The sequence below is a fragment of the Rhinatrema bivittatum genome, chromosome 2 (assembly GCF_901001135.1).
Source record: "Rhinatrema bivittatum chromosome 2, aRhiBiv1.1, whole genome shotgun sequence".
Classification (NCBI taxonomy): Eukaryota; Metazoa; Chordata; class Amphibia; order Gymnophiona; family Rhinatrematidae; genus Rhinatrema; species Rhinatrema bivittatum.
The window spans coordinates 90,995,638-91,012,374 of record NC_042616.1 but is presented as its reverse complement, the minus strand read 5'-3'; the positions used below and the strand labels follow the sequence as shown (position 1 = coordinate 91,012,374).

The following is a 16,737-nucleotide window of genomic DNA, read 5'->3' as shown; positions in this document are numbered from 1 at the left end:
TTTTATTTTTCTACTTACTGCTCTTCCAGAGCAGAAGTATTTTCCACGTGCTAGCCGGCTGCCTGCGCACGCTAACCTGGGACAGCAACTAAAGGCCGCTGTCCTGGCCGGCCTCTGTCCCACCCCTCCCCACGCACACCCCACCCTCCGGCCCACCCCTTTTTTTAGGCCCGGCATGTCTACGCATAGCAGGGATTATGCGTGTGGCCAGACCCTTTGGAAAATGTGCATGGCGCATGCAGGGCCCAGCCACATGCGTAACCGCCACTTTTTACGCACTTGGCCTTTTTAAAATTGACCCAATATTTTGTAAAATTTGACTGTTGGATGTAACTTGTGCAGGGTAGATTTGGTAACATAGTAACATAGTAATGATGGCAGAAAAAGACCAAAATGGTCCATCTAGTCTGCCCAGCAAGCTTCCCAAAGCAGTAACTGCCGCCCCGTGCAGGCTACCCCCATGTTTCTCTTAAGGGTAGTAACTGCCGTTCCATGCCGGTTAAGATTTTTTATTTATTCCCATCCTCTAGCCTTTTAGGGATCCACAGTGTTTATCCCATGCCCCTTTGAAATCCTTCACAGTTTTAGTCTTCACCACTTCCTCCAGAAGGGCGTTCCAGGCATCCACCACCCTCTCAGTGAAGAAATATTTCCTGACATTGGTTCTAAGTCTTCCTTCCTGGAGTTTCAAATTGTTGACCCCTAGTTCTACTAAATTGTTTCCAATGGTGGGATAATTTTCAAAGCAAACATTCACTTGAGTTTGCTTTTGAAGTTTGGTGTAACTTATCCACTTATTTACAACACAAGTTATGTGGGATGCTTGAAAACTTTTCTCTGAGGTGAATTTTAAAAGCCCAGCAGATGCATCAATCGAGGGATGTGTGAATAAGTCGGGCTATGCTCTCCAACCTTATGTGCATAAAACCCACTGCAAGCACATCTAACAAGTTTCCAAAAAGGGGCAGATGTGGGCAGGGCATGGGCATTCGTGGCCTGACCAAGAAATGTGCGGTAAATACTTACACATTCTGATGCGTGCCAGGGTCCCTTCTGCTATGGAGGGCATGTAAGTAATAAAATGATCAAGCCATTTCTGAGGGGTTTAAAGGGTCTGGGGTAACTGGGGGGGGGGTATAGGCTATCAAACCTGGGGGGTTTGGAGGCCCTAGCTGTTAACTGGGCCAATTAGTGGACAAACTGGTTCAACTGGCAATGGTGTAGATCAGTGGTTCTCAACCTTTTTTTTGTCGGGACACACCTGACAGATTTATTTATTTATTTAGAGATTCTTATATACCGCGGCACGAATAGATATACATCACCTCGGTTTACAGTAAACAATAAATTAGCAACTGGCTTTCCATACAACAGGTTTTACAGGATGTAAACAAATGACAGCAACAGGCTTTACATAAATAACGGATTTCAGGAGTACATAATATAACTCCTTTAACTATAAAGAACAAATGCATATTCTATTTCAATAACGAAGCAGGAGAGAAAATATGCAATTAACCTGTTAAAGGCCTATTCCAGTGTCAAGTTAATGTCAAGTCACAAAATATTGCCCATAGGGAGAGATGGTTCTCACATGCCTGACACACTGACCCATGATTGTCATGGGGCTAGATGTAAAAGTACAGTTTGCATCCACGGGAACCCCCCTGACTCACAATAGTGGATGTAAAGCAGAACTATGACATTCCCCATACAACTCACCCTACAAAAAAGATGTTCTGCGCGCCGCGACGGCGGGGCGCCGCCTACTTCCTGATCTTATAGGGGAAGGGCCGCCCTTCCGCCAATCACATCACTCGGCTCCACCCTTGTTCTCCGTCCTCTGGTTAGCCAGGTCTCTCGGGCTAACTTTGGGGATCCAGACAACGATGTTCCGGGGATTCACGCTGAGTGCAGGTACGCTTGGGCCTCTCACCCCTTTCTTAGGCTCCCCGAAGGGGCGCGCGGCTTTGGTCCGGCTTAGGCCGGTGAAGGCTGGGAGGCTGCCCGTTACGCTCGCCTGGTTTCTTCTCGCATATCCTCTAATTAATTGTGTGTCTTTACAGAAGTGGTTGGAAGTCGCAGCTTATTTCGGTAAAGTTTGTAGCTTTTGACCTTTTTCCTCATGCCACACACAAAGCGGAAGGGCAAGGTGAGGCAGGAAGCCTCAAACCCTGCCAAACCGAGCCCTATACAAACAACGCTGAGGACCTTCTATCCACCAACGGAGGTATCGGCCCTGGAGAATCCCGTTACAGATGGGGTAGGTGAGCAAATACCCTTTCTGTTGGGAGATGTGACTCTAAGTCCCAGGGCCCCAATTACACCTACACCACCTGTGAGCGCTACTCTTGCCACTAATACAGACTTGGTAAAGGAACATACATTGTTCATTCACTCAAGTCCGATTGAGGAGAGCAGTGGCAAAAAGGATGCGCATGAAAAGGGAAGGAGTGGAGGTTTATCCCTAGCCCAGGAGGTGTCCTTAGTCGGAGATAACTTGATTGGACCCGACCAAAGTATTGAAACACCTGGTACTTGTGCTTCTCCTCCTTCAGTTCCTGCCTCTGACCTAAAACAGATGAACTCTCAAGCATTGCAATTTACATCAATGCCAGATAAAGGAACAGTGACATTAGAAATGTTATGGCAAGCAATGTCTATTTTTCAGGATAATATAATGAAATTGAATGTGAATATTAAAGATATGCAAGATGTTCTGCTGAATATAAATCCTGTTGTTACAAATTTTGGGGCCACTATAAAAAAGAGTTGAGGATGAGATAAACACTATCAAGAAAGTTCAAGCTACAATTATTCAAGGAGAAATGTTAGTCACAAAAAAAGTTGAAAATTTGGAAAATTCTATAAGATATACTAACTTAAGAATGGTAAACTTCCCAAAATGTAAAATGACATCATTAAAAGAACAACTAAAAAATTATTTTGTTGAAATATTAAAACTTTCTTCAGATAATTTACCTATGGTTGTAAATGTTTATTTCATTAACAAAGAGCAGGATAAAATATCTTCCCCAGAAGTACAGGAAACATCTTTAAACATAACTGATTTAATTGAGACATCATATAGCTCCCAGGTAGAGAAAAGAGGGACTCTCTTAGTGAAATTTGCCTTATCAACAGATAGGGATAAAGTTCTAAAATTGTTTATGTTAAATAGAGCCACTTTATACCTAGGGCAAAAAATATGGGTTTACCCTGATGTTTCCAAGGAAACACAGCAGAGACGGAGAAAGTTCATAATGTTAGCTAATTTGGCAAGAACATATGGCACTAATATCATTATTAGATTTCCGTGCAAATGTGTTATGCATAGAGAGGGCAAGAGGTTTGTTTATTATGACCCAGAACATCTAGAAAAATATTTAGAAGAGTGTAAGAAACAGAAGGAGGGTAGTAATATTTGATTCCATTCTAAATTCCAGGTAAATTGGTTAGAATATATATATTACTCCGTTTTCTGTAAATTTATGTTATTATTACGATATTAGTATTGCTCAATTTAGGCTCCCCAAGTTGTTTTGTAATAGGAAGCTGGGGAAATGTTATGGTTTTTGATTTAAATTTTGTTTTAAAGATTGAAGTGACCCTGTATCCTAAAAAAATATTCAAGTGTAATTGAATATAGGTAATAATTGCATTTCTTTTTGTATTGTGCAAAATTATAAATAAAGAATTAAAAAAAAAAAAAAAAAAAAAAGATGTTCTGGTGTCATCTCAGTAACTCCTTCTACTTCCAGGCTCAATGAAAAGACAGCAGTTTACCACCAATGCATGTCCTCTTGAGAAAACACAACAAATAAGAATGATACAAACGCTTACATGCTAGTAAAATATCTCATCTCGGTAACAGACACAGAACCGACCTAACATACTCCCAGGATCTGTACTAATGCACATAAACTAATCTGCACACAGTTACACCTGTATTATGGAATACACTCAAACAGGAGCAACCCTATCTATGAAAAGGCAACACTACAAATATTAAATCAGGCCCTAAAAACCAATACACCTCTTATTAGGAAAACAGAACAAGCCAAGCTACTATAGATCCCCACACAGAAATAATTGTAAAACTATCCTAATAAGCAGAATAAATGTTTCAAAACAGCTATGAACAGAATAACATCCAACAATTAAAAACTCATAAAAACTATTAAACATTCTCCAAACACCAATAAAATATTTCAAAAAAAGCAGACATCACATAATATTAAATAATTAAAATGGCAGTCAATCAAGAAAAATAAACTTAAAAAGCCACCTTTACTTACCCCCTCCAGCAGCTCCCCTACTCCCCTTCCATGCAGGCCGTGGCACACACCAGAAGCAGCAGTAGAAGCTAAGCTCTATACTCATGGTCCTCTTCCTTACTGCCCATGTCTCTTACACACACACCCCATACCAGTCATGCCCCCATAACCAGTTTCTGTCTCTCACACACCAATCATCTCCCAAACAGTCTGACACACACACACCAGTCACCTTCCTGAACAGTTTCTCTCATGCCATACACACACACACACAGAACTCCCGTGTTCTGCTTACAAATATGGGCTTCTCACTCTTATAATCACTTTCTCTGTCACACACACACACTCACCAGTCTCACTCCCATGCTTGTTCTCTCCACATGCATAGGCTTCTCATTCCCATAATCACTTTCTTTCTCTCACACACACACAAACACACACCAGTCACCTGATTTCTCTCATGCATACACACACACACACACAGGCTTCCCACACCCATGTTCTCTTTCAGATATACAGGCTTCTCCCTGTGTCTCACACACACCCAGGTTTCTCACTCCCATGCTCACTCTTCACATGCACAGGCTTCTCATTCCCATAATCAGTTTTTCTCTCTCTCTCACACACACGCACACACACACACACCAGTCACCTGACCTCTCTCATGCATACACACACACAGAGGCTTCCCACGCCCATGTTCTCTTTCAGATATACAGGCTTCTCCCTCCCAGGCTGTGTCTCACACACACCCAGGTTTCTCACTCCCATGCTCACTTTTCACATGCACAGGCTTCTCATTCCCATAATCAGTTTTTCTCTCTCTCTCACACACACACACACACACACACACACCAGTCACCTGACCTCTCTCATGCATACACACACACACAGGCTTCCCACGCCCGTGTTCTCTTTCAGATATACAGGCTTCTCCCTCCCAGGCTGTGTCTCACACACACCCAGGTTTCTCACTCCCATGCTCACTCTCCACATGCACAGGCTTCTCATTCCCTGAATCACATTCTTTCTCTCACATTCACACACACCAGTCTCTTTCTCTCACACACACCTTCACCTTACCAACCAGTCTCATGCATGCACACACACACAGGCTTCCCACTCCCATGCTCTCTCTCACATAATCAGGCTTCTCACTCCCATGTTTTCTTTCACACACACACACCCACAACACCCACACACACCCACAACACCAGGCTTCTTACGCCCATGCTTTCTCACATACCCAGATTTCTCACTTCCATGCTTTTTCTCTCACACACACACATCAGTCACCTCCCTGACTAATGTCTCACACTCTCACATACACATCAGTCATCTCCCTGACTAATGTCTCACACTCTCACATACACATCAGTCATCTCCCTGAGCATAAGAACATAAGAAAATGCCATACTGGGTCAGACCAAGGGTCCATCAAGCCCAGCATCTTGTTTCCAACAGTGGCCAATACAGGCCATAAGAACCTGGCAAGTACCCAAAAACTAAGTCTATTCCATGTTACCATTGCTAATGGCAGTGGCTATTCTCTAACTTAATAGCACTTAATAGCAGGTAATGGACTTCTCCTCCAAGAACTTATCCAATCCTTTTTTAAACACAGCTATACTAACTACACTAACCACATCCTCTGGCAACAAATTCCAGAGTTTAATTGTGCGTTGAGTAAAAAAGAACTTTCTCCGATTAGTTTTAAATGTGCCCCATGCTAACTTCATGGAGTGCCCCCTAGTCTTTCTACTATCCGAAAGAGTAAATAACCGATTCACATCTACCCATTCTAGACCTCTCATGATTTTAAACACCTCTATCATATCACCCCTCAGTCGTCTCTTCTCCAAGCTGAAAAGTCCTAACCTCTTTAGTCTTTCCTCATAGGGGAGTAGTTCCATTCCCCTTATCATTTTGGTAGCCCTTCTCTGTACCTTCTCCATCGCAATTATATCTTTTTTGAGATGCGGCGACCAGAATTGTACACAGTATTCAAGGTGCGGTCTCACCATGGAGTGATACAGAGGCATTATGACATTTTCCGTTTTATTCACCATTCCCTTTCTAATAATTCCCAACATTCTGTTTGCTTTTTTGACTGCTGCAGCACACTGTACCGACGATTTCAATGTGTTATCCACTATGACACCTAGATCTCTTTCTTGGGTTGTAGCACCTAATATGGAACCCAACATTGTGTAATTATAGCATGGGTTATTTTTCCCTATATGCATCACCTTGCACTTATCCACATTAAATTTCATCTGCCATTTGGATGCCCAATTTTCCAATCTCACAAGGTCTTCCTGCAATTTATCACAATCTGCTTGTGATTTAACTACTCTGAACAATTTTGTGTCATCTGCAAATTTGATTAAGTCACTCGTTGTATTTCTTTCCAGATCATTTATAAATATATTGAAAAGTAAGGGTCCCAATATAGATCCTTGAGGCACTCCACTGTCCACTCCCTTCCACTGAGAAAATTGCCCATTTAATCCTACTCTCTGTTTCCTGTCTTTTAGCCAGTTTGCAGTCACTTTCATTGTCTCTCACATATACTCACACATTAGTTCTCTGACCAGTTTCGCTCAACCACACACAGGCTGGCTGGCTGCTTCTCTCTCTTTCTCTCACTCACTTCCTCTCCCCCCCCCCCCCCCAAGCACAAATGGTAGCTGCTGCAGCCTCCTCCTCCAGCCCCCGCAGGCCAAGAAAGAAGAATCCCATCGGCTGCGGGAGGCTCATGCTGCTGTCTCCTTTCCCGATTACCAGCTGCCTTGATTGCTCGGGGGCCGATGCTGCTGCCGCCGCTACTATTTTTCCATGCAGCACAGTTCTTTCTCCTTCCCGCCCACCGCGTATCACTTCCTGTTACGGGGAGGGTGAGGGGGGTGCTCAGGAAGAAGAAAAGGCCAGCCGCAGGTGCCACTGCTGCTTCTACCACTGCTGCCATTCCCACTGGGCTTGAACGTACTGATAGCCCAGTGGCAATGGCAGCAGGGAAGGAAGCGCAGTGGGAGAGACCGGGAGCACGCGACACACCGGTTGAGAAGCGCTGGTGTAGATGCACGCCCCTTTTAAAATTCCGATTTACGTGGTAGAAGCGGGATTTATGCGTCTATGCACGCACGCACGCACACCCACTTGAAATTTGACGCATATGGGCATGAAATCGGGCTGTTTTATAATGCACACATCATATAAAATGACTGTGTATCTTGACACGTGCCAGGATGAGTGCACATATATGTGCCTGCGCACCGGTATGAAAGTTACTGTCCTCGTGTTTAGTGCTATTAACTTGGATTTACATATGTTTTGAAGCAACAAGCTTTAAAAATAAGGGACCATGCTACCAAACATATTGGTGCTTCAAGATCTCCCTAGTTTAGTTTATGTGCTTTCCTTGCCTACTCGCTTCACCAGTAAAGTGGAGAATAGCACACAGTATCAAGTGGAGTTCGTCACCAATGAAGAAATGCCAGGCAATTTGGTATTCAATTAATTTAAAGGTTATCTCACCAAAGGTTCTATAGATTTCTTAGTAATATCGTGCTTCCTGCCTTGACACATACTGACAACACAGCCTTCCACCATTGTTTTTTGTGCACTAAGAGCCTTCTGCTTCAGCAAATACTGATGACTCAGCCTCTCACCTCATTCATTGTACTCATGTCTCCAGCAACTGCATGCCTCTGCCTCTGCTCACAACAGGTGCATACCGCCTTGGTGCACACTGAATCAGTTTCCCACTTCAATTCTGCGTATATCAGTACATACATAAGAACATAAATTGCCATACTGGGTCAGACCAAGGGTCCATTAAGCCCAATATCCTGTTTCTAACAGGCTACAAGTACCTGGCAAGTACCCAAACACTAAGTAGATCCCATGCTACTGATGCCAGTAATAGCAGTGGCTATCCCCTAAATCAACTTGATTAACAGCAGTTAATGGACTTCTCCAAGAACTTCTCCAAACTTTTTTTTATACCCAACTACACTAACTGCACTAACCACATCCTCTGGCAACAAATTCCAGAGCTTAATTGTACGATGAGTGTAGGAGAATTTTTTTCCAATTTTTTTGTTTTAAATGTGCTACTTACTAACTCCAATGTGTGCCCCCTAGTCCTCCTATTATCTGAAAGAGTAAATAATTGATTCAGATTTATCCATTCTAGACCTCTCATGATTTTAAAGACCTCTATCATATCCCCCTTCAGCTGTCTCTTCTCCAAGCTGAACAGCCCTAACCTCTTTAACCTTTCCTCATAAGGGAGCTGTTCCATGCCCTTTATCATTTTGGTCACCCTTCTCTGTATCTTCTCAGTTCATCTTTTTTTTGTACAAAATTGCACACAATACTCAAGGTGCAGTCTCACCATGGAGCAATACATTTTTCATTTTATTCACCATTCCCTTCCTAATAATTCCTAACATTCTGTTTGCTTTTTTGACTGCCGCAGCACACTGAGCTGACAATTTCAATGTGTTATCCACTATGACGCCTAGATCTTTTTCCTAGTGGTAGCTCCTACTATTGATATGCTCACTCTTTCCTTGTCTACTGATGTGAGATATTCTGACTCAGCCTCCCACCCAGTTACTCTGGCAATCTCAGAACAGTTATCATATTCATAACACCACCACAGCCAGCCTTGCCAACTACCTTAGGAACATATTCTATCACTCGCACGCATTCCACAATCCAGAAACCACAATCAAATAAATGGCTTTATTGAAAAATATTTGTCTTCCTCCATTTTTTATGGACTTATAACTAGGGTACACCTATAATAAGTTTTAACATTGACTGAAAATGTTATTACCTGTGCTGAACTTTAACCTTAAATAAAATTTTTAAAAAAAATGCCTTCAACTTTCAGATCCTACTTCAGTCTGGATCCTGGATTCAGTTCCTTTGGAGGCAATATTAAATATATATTTGGAACATCTTAGTATTCTTATATAGAACTGTATTCATATTACAGACAGCTGTTTCTCTTTTTATGAATAACAGTGAATGTCCCAAAGGCAATAGATTTCATATGTATACTCATAAGGCAGCTCCTTACTACATACCATTACCTCATCTTCTAGATCCCATATACATCCCTATACAACTTCCCTCTTGCCCCTGATATTGAAATGTTTCTGTATCTTATAGCTAATTTATTTATAACCAGTAGTTTGATCTTTTATTTGTATTTATTTGCTTGAGTAGTTAATGACATTTCTGGCAAGTCAGTTGTCTTTCTGCTGCATATCAGTGGGCAGATTCTCTGCTGTATGTAGAGGCTATTTCCACTGCGCATTCTAGGGTATACTCAGGATTAGCTGTAGTTACTGCATGTAGACTTACTTCCTCTGGGTTTGCAAGACAAAATTCAAAAAAGCATAAGATAAGCACAGAGTATCGCTGGTGGGAAAGAAATGGGGGGGCAGTCCAGAGATCAACGGGGGTCAGTGATGTTGTACCAGGGGTGGGCAAGCTAGATGGATATAATGGTCCATGTCTGATTTTGTAGTCTAAAACGGTAGGATCAGGATTGGAAAGTTGCAGTATTGTCATACCACTTTTTACTCTCAAGAGCAGAGGCAAGGAGAAGGCTTATCAGGACAAAACAAAGGATGTAGAAAGGAAGCACAACCCAGCTTCAGGCCAAAGGGTAGCTGGGTTGGAGACAGCAGGCTATAACTTTCTAAGAAACATTAGTGTCATTCTCGACAGATTGCTGGTGGACAGGTAATGACCATCAAGGCCATGTAAATCTAGAAAGCTAATTTAGATTTGTAGCTCTCCAGATTATTTTGGAACTTGATGGCAAAGAGCATTTCTATAGGATCCTTGTATGGTCATCCAAGATGGAAGCAAACAAAAGCTGACTGGTAAAGCAGTAATGTTCAACAGGTGGTCAGACTTCTGTAGCTGGGATAACTGAGCAGGCTAGATTAACCAATTGGTCTTCTTGTGACATTGACTATTATGTTAGCATATTGTATGAAAACATGGTTTGTAAGAGAGTGCTATTCAGACCAGTCATTCCTCTATGGTAGGGCTGCATCATCTCTGATGAGAAAGCAGTGTATGATTCCAAACTGGTTCCTGCAGCTCAGTTGAGTCAAAGTTAGCACTCTCAACCTTAAACAAGAGATTATTTTGAGAAGTCTTGAATAAGCTCAGTATTGCTCTCTAGGACATAGCAACTAACTGCAATGCTTATGCTAGAGTGTGCATTAAAAGGGGAAGGAAATAAAGAATAAAGGCCTGTAAGCCCTTCTGCTACAACAGCTATACAAGAAATCACATTGAGCAAATCTGACAATTAAAAGTAGCATTGAAGCTTGATTGGGGCTCAAAGCATGAAGGTGAAAAGCAGAGACAGGACTCTAAAGAAAAACTTTATATACTGCCTGTTTACAAAACTTGAGTTCTGCAGATATTTAAAAAAAAAATTATCAAGAAAAATGTGTCCTCACCAAATATCTGCTTAATACTGAATTTTCTTAAAAACAAAACACAATTAAAAAATAAAATTCCCATTAAGTTGAAGATATTTAAATCCTGATTCATAGTGTATATAAGAAATAAGACCAGCTGAATCCATTCCTCTAAAAACCCAAGAAACTCAATTTTCTGCTTTTATTGAAGGTTGTTAATGTAGACTTGATACAACCTTGTTATAAAATAATGTGAAACTTGGGCTGTGAACTTTTCTGAAAGCTTCTGTTTACATGAATAAACCAGTTTTCTTTCATTCTCACTAGATGACAGAGCATCCATTACAAGGTGTGTTTGGTAAAAGTCAAAGCCAACCTCAGAGGACAGATTCAGAACAGGAGAGAAAGAAGTCAAGAAATAAACGTGTTCAGAAAACTGGAGAGAAGGTAACACCTTGGGCCAAGAAAAGAAAAAAGGATGAAGAGGAAAAGCAAAATATTTTCTCCAACGCTGATACACTTACTCAGTTGAAACAGGTATTTCTTGAGAAATGTGTAAAAAAGATGATATACTTTAAGAACATAAGAACATGCTATACTGGGTCCATCAAGCCCAGCATCCTGTTTCCAACAGTGGCCAATCCAGGCCATAAGAACCCAGCAAGTAACCAAAAACTAAGTCTATCCCATGCTACTGTTGCTAGTAATAGCAGTGGCTATTTTCTAAGTCAACTTAATTAATAGCAGGTAATGGACTTCTCATCCAAGAACTTATCCATCGTTTTTTAAACCCAGCTACACTAACTGCATTAACCACATCCTCTGGCAACAAATTCCAGAGTTTAATTGTATGTTGAGTGAAAAAGAACTTTCTCACAGGACAAGCAGGATGGTAGGCCTCACATATGAGTGACATCACAGGATGGAGCCCAATCATAGAACACTTTTGTCAAAGTTTCTAGAACTTTGACTGGCACCTACTGGGCATGCCCAGCATGGCACTAAACCTGCAGCCAGCAGGGGTCCCCCTTCAGTCTTCTTTTTTCCGTGTAGCAGTAACCACACGGGTTAAGGATCTCCACAGAGATTCCTGACAGGAATTTTCCTCACAGAATTGCTAAAAACTTTCATACCCCACAGGGGTCCCTCCTTCGAATTTTTGACTCCGCTGTACTCCGGTAAGTTTTTACCCGTCTTCAGTTGGTTCCCGTCGAGTTTGGCCCTCGTGGCCTACTGGCCGTCGACCGTACCGCGGCTAAATCTTTTCAAAGGCCATGGCATCGGGGTTCCGTCGGTGCCCAGACTGTACTCGCACCATGTCCATAACAGACCCACATAAAGTCTGTGTAATGTGTCTTGGGTGCGAGCATGATGTCCTGACTTGCACCAAATGTGCCTTAATGACACCAAAAGGTCGCAAGGCCAGAATGGAGAAAATGGAACTTCTCTTCCGTTCTCAAACTCAGACGCCGTCTATTGCATCGATGTCGTCTGAACCGGCACCATCCACTTCGCACCAGTATCTGCCACCAGCCGGTGACCGGCCGGCATCAACGACTTCTCGGCCTTTGACTACCTCTACTTCCCCTCAGGACCGAGCGGATCGTAGAGAGAAACATCGTCATCGACACCGGAAGTCTCAGACCATCGATGAAGGAAAATCATCGACCTCGCCATCGTCTGAGCCGCCATCGAAGAAACCCCGTCCAGAAAAGGCACCGACCCTTTCTGCTACCAGGTCACCGAGGCAACTCTCATCCGGACGAGTATTGGGAGCCGCGACTCTGCCTTTAATGGTGGTCCCTTCAGCTATGCCTCTGCCTCCTCCTTTCCTTCCGGAGCTGGGGCTGCTTGCTTCAGGTCTCCATGAAGAACTGGACTGGATGGTTCAGGAGGCGATGCACAGGCTCCAAGGTCCCCCGATGACGAAATCGGTGCCGGTCACGGAACCGACCATCTATCCCATTCCGGCAGCATTGGCACCGCTGCTCTCGAAGATGGAAGCACTCATAGCCGCTTTTCCACCGATAGATCCAGGGTCACCGATGGCTCCGGTACCTTCCCCACTTACCCTGTCATCGGGAGGGGAAACACCATTCCGCATTCCTCCATCTGGAGTCCTGCCAATGCCTCAACCATCGATGCCGATGCGCCCATCGGCGCCACTAATCCATCCATCGATGTCCTCGATGCCTGCATTGGTGCCCTCGATGCCTTCAGATCCTAGACCAGGACCTTCAGGAATACCATCATCTTGTCCTTCTCAGGTTCCTACAGGGACAGGTGCTGATCCCTATGACACCTGGACTGATGATTCATCTCAAGACACCGATGATTTACCATCGCCACCTTCTCCTACTGAAAGCAGGAAGCGTTCTCCTCCAGAGGACCTATCCTTCATAAATTTTGTGAAGGAAATGTCTGAATTGGTTCCCTTCCAATTACAGACTGAGCAAGATGATGGGCATCAAATGATGGAGCTGTTACAATTCCTGGATGCTTCCAAGGAAATAACCTCCATCCCTATTCACCAGGGTCTTTTGGATCTTCTCAAAAAGAACTGGGAACACCCTGGTTCTGTTGCTGCAGTCAACAGGAAAGCTGATATCACGTATTTGGTCCAGTCAGCCCCAGGATTCCAGAAACCTCAGCTGGATCACCAATCTGTGGTTGTAGAATCGGCCCAAAAGAGGGCAAAAAGATCAAAACCCCACTCTTCTTTTCCCCCAGGTAAGGAACAGAAATTCCTGGATGCCATTGGCCGATGTGTCTTCCAGGGATCAATGCTTATCTCCCAGATCGCCTCTTACCAGCTGTATATGACCCAGTACAACAGGGTCTTATTCAAGCAGATACAGGACTTTGCAGAGTCCCTGCCTCAGCAATTCCAGGAACAGCTTCAAGCCCTGCTACACAAGGGCTTTGAGGCAGGGAAGCATGAAATCAGATCCTCTTATGATATCTTTGACACTGCTTCCAGGGTATCTGCAACTGCTATTTCGGTAAGAAGATGGGCCTGGCTTAAGTCATAAGAACATAAGAAATTGCCATGCTGGATCAGACCAAGGGTCCATCAAGCCCAGCATGCTGTTTCCAACAGAGGCCAAAACCAGGCCACAAGAACCTGGCAATTACCCAAACACTAAGAAGAACCCATGCTACTGATGCAATTAATAGCAGTGGCGCCCTTAAGTACAATTAAGTACAATTAATAGCAGTGGCGCCCTTAAGTACAAGACAGATTATCTGATCTGCCCTGCATAGGCGACAATCTGTTTGGCGAACAGATTCAGCACACGGTGGTGGAACTCAAGGACCATCATGAGACCCTTCGCCAGCTCTTTCTGATGCCCTCAGAGTATTCCTCCAAACAGCCTTTCAGGAAGGATACTAAAAAGTCATTCTTCCGTCCAAAGAAGTCCTATCCACCACAGTCTAGGACTCGTTCCACGAGACCTTTCCAAAAGACCCAGTCTCGTCAACCGCGGAAACAAAAGCCGCAGGTAGCTCCTCAGCCGGGCCCTGCTTCCGGCTTTTGACTCCTGCATAGAGAGCAGCAGCCAGTTTTCACTTCTTCAGATACCAGTGGGAGGTCGATTGTGCCATTTCAACAATAGGTGGTACACAATCACCTCAGACCAGTGGGTCCTTGCCATAATCTCTCAAGGTTATCACTTGAACTTTCTCTCCATCCCACCGGACTCCCCACCTCTACCAACGTGGAAAACATCCGACCACTCATTCTCCTGGAGCAGGAGATCTCCCTCCTCCTCCTCCTCCTCCTGTGCCCTACGCCCAACAAGGCCTAGGATTCTATTCCCGGTACTTTCTAATCCCCAAAAAATCAGGTGGTGTTCGTCCAATTCTGGACCTGCGTGCCCTCAACAAGTACCTCCACCGAGAAAAGTTCAAGATGGTAACCTTGGGTTCCCTCCTTCCTCTTCTGCAAAAAGGAGACTGGCTCTGCTCTCTCGATCTCCAAGATGCGTACACACACATTGTGATAACTCTATCTCATCGCTGGTTCCTGAGATTTCTGGTAGGCCCCAAGCACTATCAGTACCGAGTGCTACCATTCGGCCTGGCATTTGCACCACGAGTCTTCACCAAGTGCCTCGTAGTAGTAGCTAGTGATGTGAATCGTGTGCCCAATCGTTTTAACGATCGGGTTCGGCTGGGGGGGGGAAATCTGATCGTTACGAGATGTGAATTGGAATCGGCTCCGATTCCAATTCACATCACTAATTTTTTTTAGTGAGGCCTGTGCCGATTAAAAAAAAAAAAAAACCAAAAACCCACCCCGACCCTTTAACATTACCCCCGTAGCCTCCCCCACTCTCCCGAACCCCCCCAAAAAAACTTTTTACACATACCTGGTAGTCCAAGGGGGCCGCGGGCAGCGATCTCCTGTTCCCACGCTATCAGCTGCGCTAAAAAAAATGGCGCCGATGGCCCTTTGCCCTTACCATGTGACAGGGCAAAGGTAGCGCCGGCGCCATTTTGAATATTGGCAATACGGCCCGCGTGCCAGAGATCGCTCCCGGACCCCCGCTGGACCCCCAGGGACTTTTGGCCAGCTTGGGGGGGCCTCCTGACCCCCACAAGACTTGCCAAAAGTCCAGCGGGGGTCCGGGAGCGACCTCCTGCACTCCGGCCGTTTTGCCAGTATTCAAAATGGCGCCGGCGCTACCTTTGCCCTCACTATCCGCCCCTATGACATAGTGGAGGCAAAGGTAGCGCCGGCGCCATTTTTTTTAGCACAGCTGATAGCGTGGGAACGGGAGATCGCTGCCCGCGGCCCCCCTGGACCACCAGGTATGTGTTGGGAGAGTGGGGGAGGCTAAGGGGGGTAATTTTAAAGGGTCGGGTGGGGGGTTTTTTTTATCGGGCCATCGGCGCCGTTTATATTAGTGGCAGCCAAAATGGCGCCAATGGTCCGAGAGCAGGAGATCGCGCCAGGACCCCCCCCCACTGGACCACCAGGTAATTTAAAACATGTTGGGGGGGTTCGGGAGGGTGGGGGATTTGTTTTAAAGGGTCGGGGTGGGTTTTAGGGTTGTTTTGGTGTGCCGGTTTTCCCGCCCTCCCCCGATTTACGATTTTTCACGATAAATCGGGGGAATTTCTATTGTATCGCGACTAATGATTTTTGACGATTTAAAATATATCTGACGATTTTTTTAAATCGTCAAAAAACGATTCACATCCCTAGTAGTAGCAGCCTTCCTCAGGACTCAAGGTGTTCACTTCTACTCCTATCTAGACGATTGGTTGATCAGGGCTCCCACTCAGCAGGCTGCTCTGTCATCCCTACGTCTCACTTTACACACTCTGACTTCGCTAGGATTTCTCGTCAACTGCGCAAAATCCTGCTTAGTCTCATCTCAAACTTTATCATTCATTGGGGCAGACTTGGACACCTTGCAGGCAAAGGCTTTTCTGCTTCGACAGCGAACTCTCACTCTCATCTCTCTCGCACACCAGCTACAGTCTCAGCACCGCACGACTGCACGCCACTTCCTCATCCTGCTAGGACACATGGTGTCCTCAGTACAGGTTACCCCAATGGCCCGCTTGGCCATGAGAGTCATGCAGTGGACTGTAAGGTCACAATGAACACAGTCCATCCAACCTCTATCAACCACTGTCCACATCACCGACTCACTTCGTCAGTCTCTAGCCTGGTGGCAAAATCAGATCAATCTCCTCTGAAGCCTGCCCTTCCAGGCTCCAGACCCTCAAATAATTCTCACCACCGATGCTTCCAATCTTGGCTGGGGAGCCCATGTCGCCAATTTGCAGACACAAGGAACTTGGTCTCCAGAGGAAGCCAAACATCAAATCAATTTCCTGGAGCTTCGAGCAATCAGATATGCTCTCAGGGTATTTCAGGATGACCTTTCCAACCAGGTCATCCTCATTCAGATGGACAACCAGGTGGCCATGTGGCACATCAATAAACAGGGAGGGACGGACTCCGACCTACTGCATTGGGAGGCTGC

At 44.7% G+C, this 16,737-nt stretch overlaps 1 protein-coding gene across 8 annotated transcripts in view; it reads left to right on the top strand.

The window, feature by feature from the left end:
• The window catches only part of KMT2C (lysine methyltransferase 2C), a 979,844-nt gene that overhangs the window by 767,336 nt on the left and 195,771 nt on the right, over positions 1-16,737 (top strand). For all 8 annotated transcript variants that reach the window (XM_029588444.1, XM_029588443.1, XM_029588442.1 and 5 more), the window contains one exon: positions 11,063-11,272. In XM_029588444.1, coding sequence (XP_029444304.1) covers positions 11,063-11,272 — 210 coding nt within the window. The remainder of the gene's footprint in view (positions 1-11,062; positions 11,273-16,737) is intronic.